At 54.2% G+C, this 12,287-nt stretch overlaps 1 protein-coding gene across 4 annotated transcripts in view; it reads right to left on the bottom strand.

Moving 5' to 3' along the window:
* R3HDM2 (R3H domain containing 2) overlaps nt 1-12,287 on the bottom strand; it is a 40,054-nt gene that overhangs the window by 17,846 nt on the left and 9,921 nt on the right. For all 4 annotated transcript variants that reach the window (XM_082299133.1, XM_082299135.1, XM_082299136.1 and 1 more), the window contains exons 2-5: nt 3,092-3,290; nt 2,281-2,322; nt 1,751-1,837; nt 1,406-1,532 (exon numbers count right to left, since the gene is read on the bottom strand). In XM_082299133.1, the coding sequence (XP_082155259.1) occupies nt 1,406-1,532; nt 1,751-1,837; nt 2,281-2,322; nt 3,092-3,259 (424 nt within the window). In that variant the 5' untranslated portion in view covers nt 3,260-3,290. The remainder of the gene's footprint in view (nt 1-1,405; nt 1,533-1,750; nt 1,838-2,280; nt 2,323-3,091; nt 3,291-12,287) is intronic.

Raw genomic sequence — 12,287 nt, 5'->3', positions numbered from 1 at the left:
GGTTTGTGGAAGGACACCTTGGCCCCAAGACCACCCCCTGGACCACCCTCCGGACCCTCCTTGCTGTCCCAGCAGGTCCTTGCAGGTGGATATTCCACACCTTGGTCCAAGCAATTTCTGCCTTACAATCCTTAAATGCTGCAGGCTCTAGAGAGCCCTGCTGGCCTGTGCTTCCCCTCTTCCCACAGCCTTTTAAATTTAAAAATAATTGCAGAATAAACCAATGAAACTGAATCAGCATCCGTGCAGAGCTGCCCCACGGGGATTTTGGGTGGAATTTCTTCCCCACATCCAACGTGTCTCTTTCAGCCATTTTTATGCCTCAGGAATCTGAGTCTGTTGGGAATGTGTCAGCCTGGAGAATCCCTCCCTCCCTTTCTCCATGCTCTGCTCTGGAAGGATGTGGATGAACCATCTCTGGAAGTGTCCAAGGTCAGGCTGGATGGGGCTTGGAGCAACCTGGGACAGTGGGAGCTGTCCCTGCCATGGCAGGGGTGGGATGGGATGAGCACGTGTCAACCTGGAGAAGAGAAAGCTCCAGGGAGACCTTAAGAGTCCCTTCCAGGGCCTAAAGGTGCTCCAGGAGAGCTGGAGAGGGACTTGGGACAAGGGATGGAGGGACAGGACACAGGGAATGGCTTCCCACTGACACAGCGCAGGGTTAGGTGAGATACTGGGAGGGAATTCCTCCCTGGGAGGGTGGGCAGGCCCTGGCACAGGGTGCCCAGAGAAGCTGGGGCTGCCCCTGGATCCCTGCAAGTGTCCAAGGGCAGCCTGGACAGGGCTTGGAGCACCCTGAGATGGTGGAAGGTGTCCCTGCCCATGGCAGGGGATGGGATGGGATGGGATGGGATGGGATGGGATGGGATGGGATGGGATGGGATGAGCTTTCAGCTCCCTTCCCACCCAAACCATTCCAGGATTCCCTGATGTTATCAACCCCACGTTCCTGCCCAGCAGCAGCAGAGACAACCAAGCACACATCCAACAGCTGCCCCACCTCCAGAGCATTCCCAGAGCAGGTGAGCAGCACCTGCCCAGTTCAAACCAGCACCTGCCCAGTTCAAACCAGCACTTGCCCCAGTTCAAACCAGCACTTGCCCCAGTTCAAACCAGCACCTGCCCAGTTCAAACCAGCACCTGCCCCAGTTCAAACCAGCACCTGCCCAGTTCAAACCAGCATCCTCCCTAGTTCAAACCAGCACCTGCCCCAGTTCAAACCAGCACCTGCCCCAGTTCAAACCAGCACTTGCCCCAGTTCAAACCAGCACCTGCCCCATTCAAACCAGCACCTGCCCAGTTCAAACCAGCACCTGCCCCAGTTCAAACCAGCACCTGCCCAGTTCAAACCAGCACCTGCCCCAGTTCAAACCGGCATCCTCCCTAGTTCAAACCAGCAGCTGACCTCGAGAGAGCATCTTCCTTGGTGTTTTTTCTTTATTCTTGTCTTTTTCTTCTTTCTCCACCCCATCTTTCGTGGATTTCTCCTCTTCCTTGTCAGAGGGGCAGCTCACGTGCAGCTGGATGATGTCCTGGGATGGAACAAAGGACGTTGGAGTCCCTTGGACATTCCCTGAGCCACGGCTGGAGATGCCGGTGGCTGAGAAAAGCACCACGGGAAGGTCTCAACCAGCTCTTGTGGGAATTTTTTGGCTCCCCAAGGCACAGGAGAGAAGACATGGATCATTTCTAGCAAAACATGGATTTCCTGGGCTTCTACACTCCCAAATCTGTCTCATTCTGGGCTTACCTGAGACTCCAGCAGCCCATCCACGAAGGGGCCCGAGGATTCCTCACACACAGCCAAACTCCTGACCAGTTTAAGCTTTGAGTTAGACTGGAAAAGGTAAAAAAAGAGAGTGGTTACAACACCTCAACCAAAACACACCCTGGAATTCCTGCAGCTGCGTTCCCAATTAAACTCTCAATCTCCCAAACTTGTGCAGCCATTCCCAATTAAACTGCTCAATAAGAGGGATATTCCCCTCAATGTTCAGGGATATACAATGACTTGGAATCCCTGAACAAGGAGTTGTTTTATTCCTTCAGCCTTTGAACCAAACTTTAGGTGAGAAGTTCCCTGCCTGAATTCCTGCACTCCCTGACTTCCAGACAGAGCAATTCCAGCCTTTATCCTGTTAGAAAGGAGCACACAGAAATCCCTGTCCTGCCCATCCTCTGCTGCACGTGGCCTCCAGAGACAGGAAAGGCTCAGGAGCAGCATCCCAAGGCTGGGATCAGGACTCAGCTCAGAATCTGTGATGGCAGCAGAGCTCCTACCTTGGCTCTTTTCCTGGCGTGTCCATGGCTTGACGTTCGCTTCTGTGGAGAGAGAAAAGGGAAGGGAAGAGGCTTAACCTGGAATTCTGCCATTCCTGGGACACAAAAGGGGATCACGGCAGAGACGCTGCTGCTCTGTCTGGAGAGCCACCGAGCCCAGAAATCTCCCCCAGTCCATCCCCAAGTGCCTGGTCAGGCTCTCCCTGCACAGCTCTGGCTCTGCCCATGCAGCTGTGAGCACATCTGGCAGCTGTGCCAGCCCACAGCTGGAATGGCAGCAGCATCCAGCAGGCAGCTGAGGGTGGGAACTGCTTCAAGCTCCACAAGGAGCCACAAGCACAGGTGGCAGGAGAGCAGAGCGGTGGGAATGAGTCCCAGCACCCGCAAATGATGCTTGCACTGAGCTTTTTTTCCTTATTGAAATGAAATCCCAAAACATTCCCATCCTATTTTTAACTGAAGCGCAGCAATAGTCAAGCAGCATTCCTGAAACCAAGCTCTCCCTGGATGCCTTCACTTGACATGAAGTCATTAACTCATCCTCAGATCAAAGAAAGGAGTAAGAGGGAGGTGACAGCCCTGGCACCAGAACCTGGGGACGGAGCACGAGTGTCCCCAGGGAATATTTCAGTTATTCCACTCCCAGGCTCAGGGAATATTTCAATCCCTCTGGCCAGGGCAGATTCAGCTAAAGAGGCAGGGAGCAGGCTGGAAAGGCTGCACAGCATGGAAAAGGGGGCCCAGGCTCAGATCCTTTGGGAAGGGATGGGAAGCAGCAGGTGAGGGCCCAGCTCTCCCTGCCCACACTCACCTGAGATTCCTGGCGCACGCTGACCTCCTCCCCCCCATCCTTCTCCACCTCCTCCTTGCTCGGTGACCTGGATACATATTTGGTTTTGTTCACAGATTCCTCAACCACTTTTTTTTCCGATTCCTTCATAATTTCCAGGGACTCCTGTGCCGTGTTGCTGTTGGACATCTTCAGAGCCCTCCGGCGCAGCGACGGGCACCTGCAGGACAAGGGGCAGGACAGGGACAGGGGGTCAGGGGTGCACAGAGATTCTCTCTGGACACAAACTCTTGCTCGTGCAGGCTGAAACTTCCTTGGAACCCACCTCGTGGGCAGATCCCAAACCCACAAATCCCAAGCACTCGGATCAAGCCCCCCCCCACTCATCCCCCCCGGGTGCAGCCCCAGCTTGAGGGCATCTGGCAGGAGCTCTGTGGTTCTCACCAGGATTTTGGAGGCACCAGGGCTGGACAAAGTCCCTGAGGTAGACAGAGGTCCCGAGGCAGGTAAATGATGGAGAGAGAGACTGAGGGCAGCTCTAAACCAGCAAAGATCACACAGGTGAAATAAATTCCAGCAGCCAGAGCTGTGCTCTGCCTCAGGGCAAACCACCACCAAAAATCTGCATTTCCCCAAATCCCAGCCCAATCTTTTTGGAGTCAGTCAAATCTTCAGTGAGAAAATGGCCTTGTACCCCAAACATGCTCTGGGAGATAAGGCAACCCTGCTGTCTCCTTCTGGCCAGATACTTCAGGACAAGTGGGACTCGAATTACACATGAAGACAAAAATTCCTGCTAAAGTTGCATTTAATTGCTTCCCTTTGATTAGCAAGGAGCAGGCAGCCCCCAGAGCCCCTGGAAGCACCTCTGGATTAGAGTGGAGCCTGGACAGGGCAGCACCTGTGCTTTGGGGTGCTGAGAGCCTCAACCAGGACCCACTCATCAAATTAAGTGTTAATTCCAAACTGATCATCTGGAATCAAAACATCAGCCCTGCCCCTAGAGCTCATCAGGAACTGGAGTGCCAGGACACAGGGAATGGCTTCCCACTGCCAGAAGGCAGGGTTAGGTGGGATATTGGGAAAGAATTCCTCCCTGTGAGGGTGGGGAGGCCCTGGAATGGATTTCTCAGAGCAGCTGTGGCTGCCCCTGGATCCCTGGAAGTGCCCAAGGCCAGGTTGGACGGGGCTTGGAGCACCCCAGCATAGTGGGAGGTGTCCCTGCCACGTCAGGGTGGGATGGGATGAGCTTTAAGGTCTTTTCCAACCCAAACCATTCCATGATTTTATGATTCCGGTCACTCAGAGCAGCTCTTGGGAGTCTGAGCAAGGACTAAACCAGCTCCACGTGGCTGTGGAGGGATGTGGCACTGGGAAACACCTCTGGAGAGACAAGTTCCCAAAAAGAAAAGGGGAGCCTAAATCAGAGCGAGGCTCAAACAAAACCCCTCATACCAGAAAACACGTCTGATGTTTAACAACTCATTTCCAACTCCTGTGGCAGAACGTGGCTGAAACAGAGCCAGACCCCACGGAGATTGATCAGCTCCTGACTCTGCACAGGGACAGCTGATATTCCCAGACTATTCCCCTTTAATTTGTGGAGCTGCTGAGCACAAAAGGTGTATTTGACATTTATGCAGTTACTGGAATCACTTCCAGACACAGAAAGCAGGAGAATGCAGGCAACTGCCTCCATTCCATGGATTCTTACGGGGCTTTGTAACAAATTTGCCAAGACATGGAGGGCAGGTGCCCCAGGGCGTGTGGGAAATGCCAGATCCAGTGGAAGACTGGAACAGGACTGACCCACGGAGGCAGCTTGGCCACCTCAGCTTCCTGCATTCCATCATCACCTGCTCAAGGCTGCAGTGAGTGAGGCTGCTGCCAGTGCAGGGCCATAGATGGGACAACCAGGAAAGGGAAAAGTTACTCAACTCAAGGCTAAGCAACACCTCAAGTGGGTGGGAAATATCACAGAAAATTTGTGGGAAAAAGGTGCAGGGAAAGCATCCATCCTGCAGCTGCGAGGGCCTGTCCTCACCCCAGTGGGTTGATATCCAGAGTGGTGTTCCCAGGGATGCTGTACAGGGTGACGAGCCCCACACGAGGGAATCCCACGCTGCTCCGACAGGAATTAGGTCAGGAAGGGAAAAGGGAACGCTTTGCCTGATGTGCCTCATTTGTGGGAGGATTGTGCAGGGGGTGAAGGTGGTAAACTCTGCCTCCCCTCACCCCAAAACACTCCACACTGTAGGAAACTGCTCCAGGCTCATGCCCAGGCCGGGGGCTTAAACATTCTGAGAGGATCTGGAGCAGATTTGGAGAAGGGAGGAAGGAGGCAGCACCGGAACTGCACACATGACACTCAAATAAAGGAGTAGGTTTTGTACAGCTCATTCCCTTTGCACCACCCACCCTCTAACAAGCTTTTCCCCCCAAGCCAAACACCTCAGCCAAATTTAAGAAGGATAACAGGATCTTTTTCTATCGTGCTGCAATGTAACTTCAGCATCACACGGGGAATATTATCAGATTTCCCAGAAAAGACAACTCAGAGCCACAGAACTGACATTTATCAGCTGCCCCCTCCTGTTACAGCTTCCGTCCCTGCCAGCCAGCCTCCGGGACGTTTCCCTGCATACAGAATCCAGGGAAGATCTGTGCACTGCTGCTTTCCAGAGGAGGATTCCTTGCGGGATGAATGAATCAGCCCCGCTCCCTCGGGCAGCCGTGGGATGCAGCGAGGGGGTGGCAGACACGAGTGACGGTGACAGACAGGGCTTGCGGAGAGTGTGGAAGTTCAGAGGACTCGGGGAGGGGGTGGGTGGGATTGAGCTGGGCCTTGGGAGAGAGAAAGAAATCACACAGATGCAACACAAAATCTGTGTCAGGAAAGAGAACGGGAGCAAAGGTGGGAGAAGGTGGAAGGGAGGAGGTGGGTGAGGTGCTGTTGCTGTTTTGGTTTGGGGATGGGGATTGGCAAAGCAGCTGGGCCAGTGACAGCAGTGACTGGGCACACTGGGAATGCTGGCCAAGGGCCAGGGAGTCGGGACACATTTACATCCTCCTCCTCACTCCAGAAAGGAACATGGAATTCCACCTCTGCTGCCTTCTTGCCACCTGCAGTTCGCAGCTGCCGAGCCCTGGGAATGCAGCAGCAGCAGCAGCAGCTCCTGGTTGGGCAGGGAATAAAAGCAAGAAAGTTCTGCATTTCCAGTTCAGATGGATCCAGCAGCAAATCTGGAAAAGGCAGGAAGCTCCTGCTAAATAAACTCTCTTCCTGGCCTTGTTTCTGAGGGAACAGACCCGCTCCTGAGCTAAATGAGGGTGCAAAGGAGACATATGGCTGCCGGGTGCAGCTGCCCACACACGGCTCTGGTGGTGCAGCGGGATGGAGGGATCTGAGGTGGGGATGGAGGGGTCTGAGACAGGGATGGAGGGATCTGAGGTGCCTCAGCCTCTCCCTCTCAGGTTTCAGGGCTAAGGAAACAGGTGCTGAAGGAGGGGATTGTCCTGCTCTGCTTTGGGGCAGCCTCACCTCAAGTTCTGTGGGGGCAGTTTTGGGTGCCACAATATGAGAAGGATCTAAAGCTATTGGAGAGCATCCAAAAGAAGGACATGGAGATAGGGAAGGGTCTGGAAGGGCCACACCAGGAGCAGCTGAGGGCACTTGGCTTGTTCATCCCCATCTGCAGCTTCCTCACAAGTGCCAGTCTCTGCTCTCCATTGACCCAGGACTTGAGGGAATGGCTGGAGCTGTGTCAGGAGATGTTTAGGGTGGTTATCAGGGAAAGGTTTTCCCCCAGAGGGTGCTGGGGCACTGACCAGGCTCCCCAGGGAATGGGCACGGCCCCGAGGCTGCCAGAGCTCCAGGAGTGTTTGGACAACGCTCTCAGGAACAGGGTGGGATTGCTGGGCTTTCTGTGCAGGACCAAGAGTTGGACTCAGTGATCATTGGGGTCCCTTGCAAATCAGGATATTCCACGATTCCAGGTGGGTTTCACCTTCCCAGCACCTACCCAAGCCACGGCCACGGGAAGCAGTGTCAGTGCTGCAGCATTCCCACCTGGCTTCCAAGACAAGACTCCTGCCTCCCTCCCCTCCACTTCCCTTGGCTTTCCCAGACTCGCTCCATGGGACACTCAACAAGGCGGTGTCCCCGCGGCAGGGCTGGGATGGAACGGCCTTTACGCTCCCTCCCAACCCAGATCATCCCACGCTGTCCCCAGCACCCACTGTCCCCCTGTGCCGGTGTTTGGGGGCAGCAGCACCCACCACCCACCACCACCGCCCTCCCACCGGGTACCAGTGATGCTCTGGCGAGCAATTCGCTCATTGGCTGCCCGGCAGCCAATGGGGAGCCGAGCTCCATGGCAACGGGCCCTGTCGCCAGGAGCAACGGGGCGGGGGTGACTCAGGTCCCCCCATCCCCGGCGCGGCAGAGGCTGCGGAAAAGGCTTCGCACAGGGAAAAGCGGAGGCGGCGGGGTGGGGAGGGGGCTGCCACTCCCGGCACGGAGCCCCTCGGGCTCTGCCGGGCCCTCTCCGTGCCCAGGGATTGTCCCAGCGGCTCCTCCTCGGCCAGGGAAGAGCGGCTGGGACAATCCCGGCGATCGGGGGCACCTGCCAGGTGCAACAAGAGGCCGGGAGGGAAGGATTTGTTAATAGGACTAAAGCTCCCGAAATATCTCCATCCTGGGCTCCACTCAGCACTGCACCAGCAGCCCCAGCAGCCCAGGAAAAGTCTGCAGGCTCGGCTGGAATTCCGACAGGTAAAGAGCCTTTGGAGCTCGCTCCCCTTTCCTCCTGCTGGAGAAAGCAGCTCCCAGTCAGGTAGCAGCTCTGACTGGGACAAGCTGGTTCAGTGAGAAACCCCAAACGCAGCAACACTCATAAACTCCAACTTCAAAGCCACCTCTCCTGAATTCACTCCTTATTCCTTATCATCAGTTGGAGAGGGATTTAATTCCTCCCTACCTTACAGTTCCCACAAAACCCAGCAAAAGTCCCCACAGGAGGCCGGACGTCTCTGCCTGCACAGTCCCCGTGCTTAGTCATTGCTTTGAGTCCTAATCTCCACCCCCACATGACATCAAATCCTGAAATTCTGATGCAGATGGAAGGGTTTGACTCCAGGTGAAAAGGGGGGAAATAACCTTACATGAACAAGCAGACAGAAAATGCAGGTCAGTCCGAGTGAATTCTGGAGAATCAGGAGGCTTCCTTGTGGAAAACATCTCAAAGCACAACTTCATTTCAGGGGGAATAAAATAGTCGGATATTTTGGTACCTCCCTCCATCAAGGCAAGGACTAAACTCAGGAGAGGTGTCAACTTCCAGGAGTATTCTAGGAGTGTGACCAGTATCGGGACTGCCAAAATAATTTCCATGTGACACCCAGGAATAGCATAAAAGTGTATAAAAGTTTTATAAACATCAATATTCCTTCTTTCAGGAAGAAATTCCTCCCTGTGAGAATGGACAGGCCCTGGCACAGGGTGCCCAGAGGAGCTGTGGCTGCCCCTGGATCCCTGGAAGTGTCCAAGGCCAGGTTGGAGCAGCCTGGTTTAGTGGAAGGGGGCAGAATGAGATGAGCTTTAAGGTCCCTTCCCATCCAATCATTCCATGATTCCACATTCAGGTCCTTTCTTTCACTTTCCTCACCTTTCAGGCCCCTTCATGTCCCACCTGGGCACACCTGAGCCACAGCCCCAGCTGATCTCTGCTGCTCTTCAGCACCTCTGGGTACAAAAATCTCTGAAATACTCTGACCTGGATGGGAAAACTTTGTTTAAACTTCATTTCCACGTGTGGAAAAGGAAACACAGAGAATTCCTGCTCCAATTATCCTGTGCCCCAGCTCCCAGACACTGACAGGGTAATGCCGGGAGAAAAGAACCTACTGCACCAACACCCCAGGAATTAAATGGTCCTAAGGAACATTTCCCTAAGGAAAGAGGGATTAAACACTTTTAATTCCAAGCTGTCCGAGCCTGGAGCTCCCAGCACCAAGGGCCGCTCTCAGCCCTGCTCTCCCCTTGGGTAGGAAAAGGGACATTATTGGTTTGATGTTAAAAGGAAAGGAAACTGTGATCCTGCTGTTCTCTTCTCCTTTGATTTTTGGGAGCTGCTTTAGGCTGAGCGACAACCTTCTCACCCCTCATTCACAAAATCTGGAGGAGGAAGAAACCCAAAACCAACAGCAAAAAAACCCTGACCCCAAAAGAGTTGAAAAGTGAAGGCTCATCAGTGACACAGCCCTGGAGAACGAAGGGCTTCCTGGAGAAGGAAGCGCTGCTCCCAATGCAGCACTGAAGCTTTGTGGACAGTTCCTGAGGGCTCCTGGGCAGAACTATGGGAGAGAGGAAAGAAATCCAGGATGAGAATCCCCTGTCAAGAGCTCCCTGCTCCATTTCACACCACTTCCCACTTCCTCACCACGAGCTATTCCTGTATTCACCCAAAGAGCAGGGAACTGCTCCGGTGACGTCAAAGCAGTTTCCCAGCAACAATTAATGAGGGCTGTCCACCACAGGGGTTTCCTGAAAAGCGAGCAAGGAATTATCCACCTACTTTCCACAGTGTCAGGATGCAATAGGACAGCACTGAACAGGGATTGCTGTTAACCCTTCCATGGCTCAGCGGAAATCCCTGGCACAGCTCCCACCGACACGCTCCCGATTTTTCTGGAGAATCCCAAGCAGAATTCCCTCCTGAGCCCATCCGTAATGAGGCACCTGTGCTGGAGGTACCAACCAGGCTCAGGAAAAGATGGAAAACAGCTCTTCTCCTGCTGGCAGCTGCTCCTGTGCTGAGCCTGCGCCAGGCAGCAGCACCGGCATTAAAAATCTGGATGAGGGAACAAGGAATTCCCTCACCTTCCTGAGCTGACCCGGCTGGCAAAGCACATCCCCAAACTTTGTTTCTCAAACCCAAACCTCCACAGGAGGAAGGCATGAGGCAGGAATGTTACCTGCATCCCTCCTCCTGCTCTCCAGCTGCTGTTCCCGCTTTTCCCCATGCTGGCAGAGGACACAGAGCCACTTGAGACATGGGATGTTCTCCAGGTGGGACCCAGAAATGGATTTGAACATAGGAAAAAAATGGGGAAATCATGATTCAAAGAAAAAACTCAACTTCATCTGTTGGCTGCCAGCAGCAGAAGTTGGGATTGAGTGTGAAGTCTGAGGAGACTGAGGAGCAGGTAGAGAGATCCCGAGATCCCAAAGCACAGTAACCACACCTCAGTCCCAAGGAAACCAGCTCCCAGCACTAAATCTGGAATGATGAGAGCACAACTTCTTGGGCATGAGGCAAAACTGGATGACGGACATGTGCGAGGAGGGGGAAAAGTCAACCCAACCTCCTGGTTCCACTAAACCCAACTCAGTGAGAGGTCTAAATTAATTTTTAAAATGGGGTTAATGTATCAATGATTACAAGCACCGTCCTACAGAACACCAAATTGCATAAGCCACCCCGAAAACGTCACGTGGCACACAGCCAACTGAGTAGCCAACATTCCCCATCAGTTAGCCAGCTCCAAACAAGTAAATCCATTAAAATATAACCCAGCGAAAGAGTCGGGAAGGTTCTGTCTTTGCAAAACAACGGGAACTACCCAGGAGCAAGCTGCAGACGCTTGGAGCACAAGGAGATTCCATGATGCCGTCAGGGGAACTCCTTAATGACATGGCAGAGCACAGGATGCCGACCGGGGATTCCCTCTCTCCGTAGGTGCATCCCCGGCAGCACAAAAGGAGGAAGAGGAGAGCTCGTCTCACACTCCCAAGTCCTGACTGGGATCCCAGAGACACATATTCATTTAGTCCAGCTCCATTTTAAATTAACCCCATCCAGCAGCAGAAATCCTGGCACTTCCCAGCGGGAGAGGGACACTGCCAGGTCCCCATCCCTGAAATATTCGCCCACATTCACGCTGCATTTTGCACCGGGGACAGGGAAAAGAAAAGTCTGATCGATCTTTCTTTTTCTCAAGCCCCAAATAATTAAAAGCTCATTCTAAAAATAAACTCACCGTGGTGGTTGTGCACTCTGAGCACGTCAGCTGTTTCCCGATTTCAACGGAGACTCCATGGCCACGACCAGTTCAAGAGGAATTCTGCCAGGATAACATCGCTCCCGGGAAGCCCCCGCCAGCCCTCCCGAATAAAACGCTTGTGATCTTTGCGGCTGCTCCGGCGAGCTCAGGGCTCTGACAAGCGGCTCAGCAGCGGAGCAGATCCCAGCTGTTCCCAGGGATGTCAGCACAGCTCTGCCAATAGCCACATCCACACCCCCCTCCTGCTCTCCCGCAAATCTTCAATGGAGCTGCCTCCGCGCAGCCCGAGACGCCGTTAAAGACGCAGCATCCATCCCCTGCCAGCCCCGGAGCCACCCGGAAGGGACCGGGGGGTCCTGGTGGATGGGGGGTTGGATGTGAGTCAGCAGCGTGCGTCCTGCAGCCAGGAGGGTCACCACATCCTGGGGGCATCAGCTCCAGCACCGCTGGACAGTGAGGGAGGGGACTGTCCCACTCTGCTCTGGGCTGGGGTAGCCTCATCTCCAGTGCTGGGGGCAGTGTGGGCACCACGATAGGGAAAAGGTCTAAAGATACTGGAGAGTGTTCAAAGGAGGGACATGGGAATGGGGAAAGGTCTGGAGGAGTCACACAAGGAGCAGCTGAGGGCACTTGGCTTGTTCAGCTGAAGAGGAGATTGAGGGGAGACTCCTCGGGGGCTGCAGCTTCATCCCGAGGGGCAGCTCCAACCTCTGCTCTGGGGACCAGGGACAGGACCCCAGGGAATGGCTGGAGCTGTGTCAGGTTGGATATTAGGAAAGGGTCTTCCCAGAGGGTGCTGGGCACTGCCCAGGCTCCCCAGGGAATGGGCACAGCTCAGAGGCTGTGAGAGCTCCAGGAGCTTTTGGACATCACTCCCTGGGATGCCCAGGGTGGGATTTTGGGGTGTCTGTGCAGGGCCAGGAGTTGGGATCAATGATCCTTGGGGGACCCCCTTCCAACTCAGGGTATTCCATGATTCCATAAAAGAAGGGATGGCAGATACCACCCAAGGCATCAGCAGCCTCCAGAAGGATTCAGGTGTGTGGACAACAACCAACACAACAGCCCACACCTGCCCAGGTGGGTCACAGCCAGCCTTGCTCTGCTGCCACAACTCTTCTGAGGGGTCACTTTGTTAATGGTTTAATTTCAA

Source organism: Coloeus monedula, assembly GCF_965178545.1.
Source record: "Coloeus monedula genome assembly, chromosome: 30".
NCBI classification, from domain to species: domain Eukaryota; kingdom Metazoa; phylum Chordata; class Aves; order Passeriformes; family Corvidae; genus Coloeus; species Coloeus monedula.
This window is presented reverse-complemented; position numbering and strand designations above follow the sequence as displayed.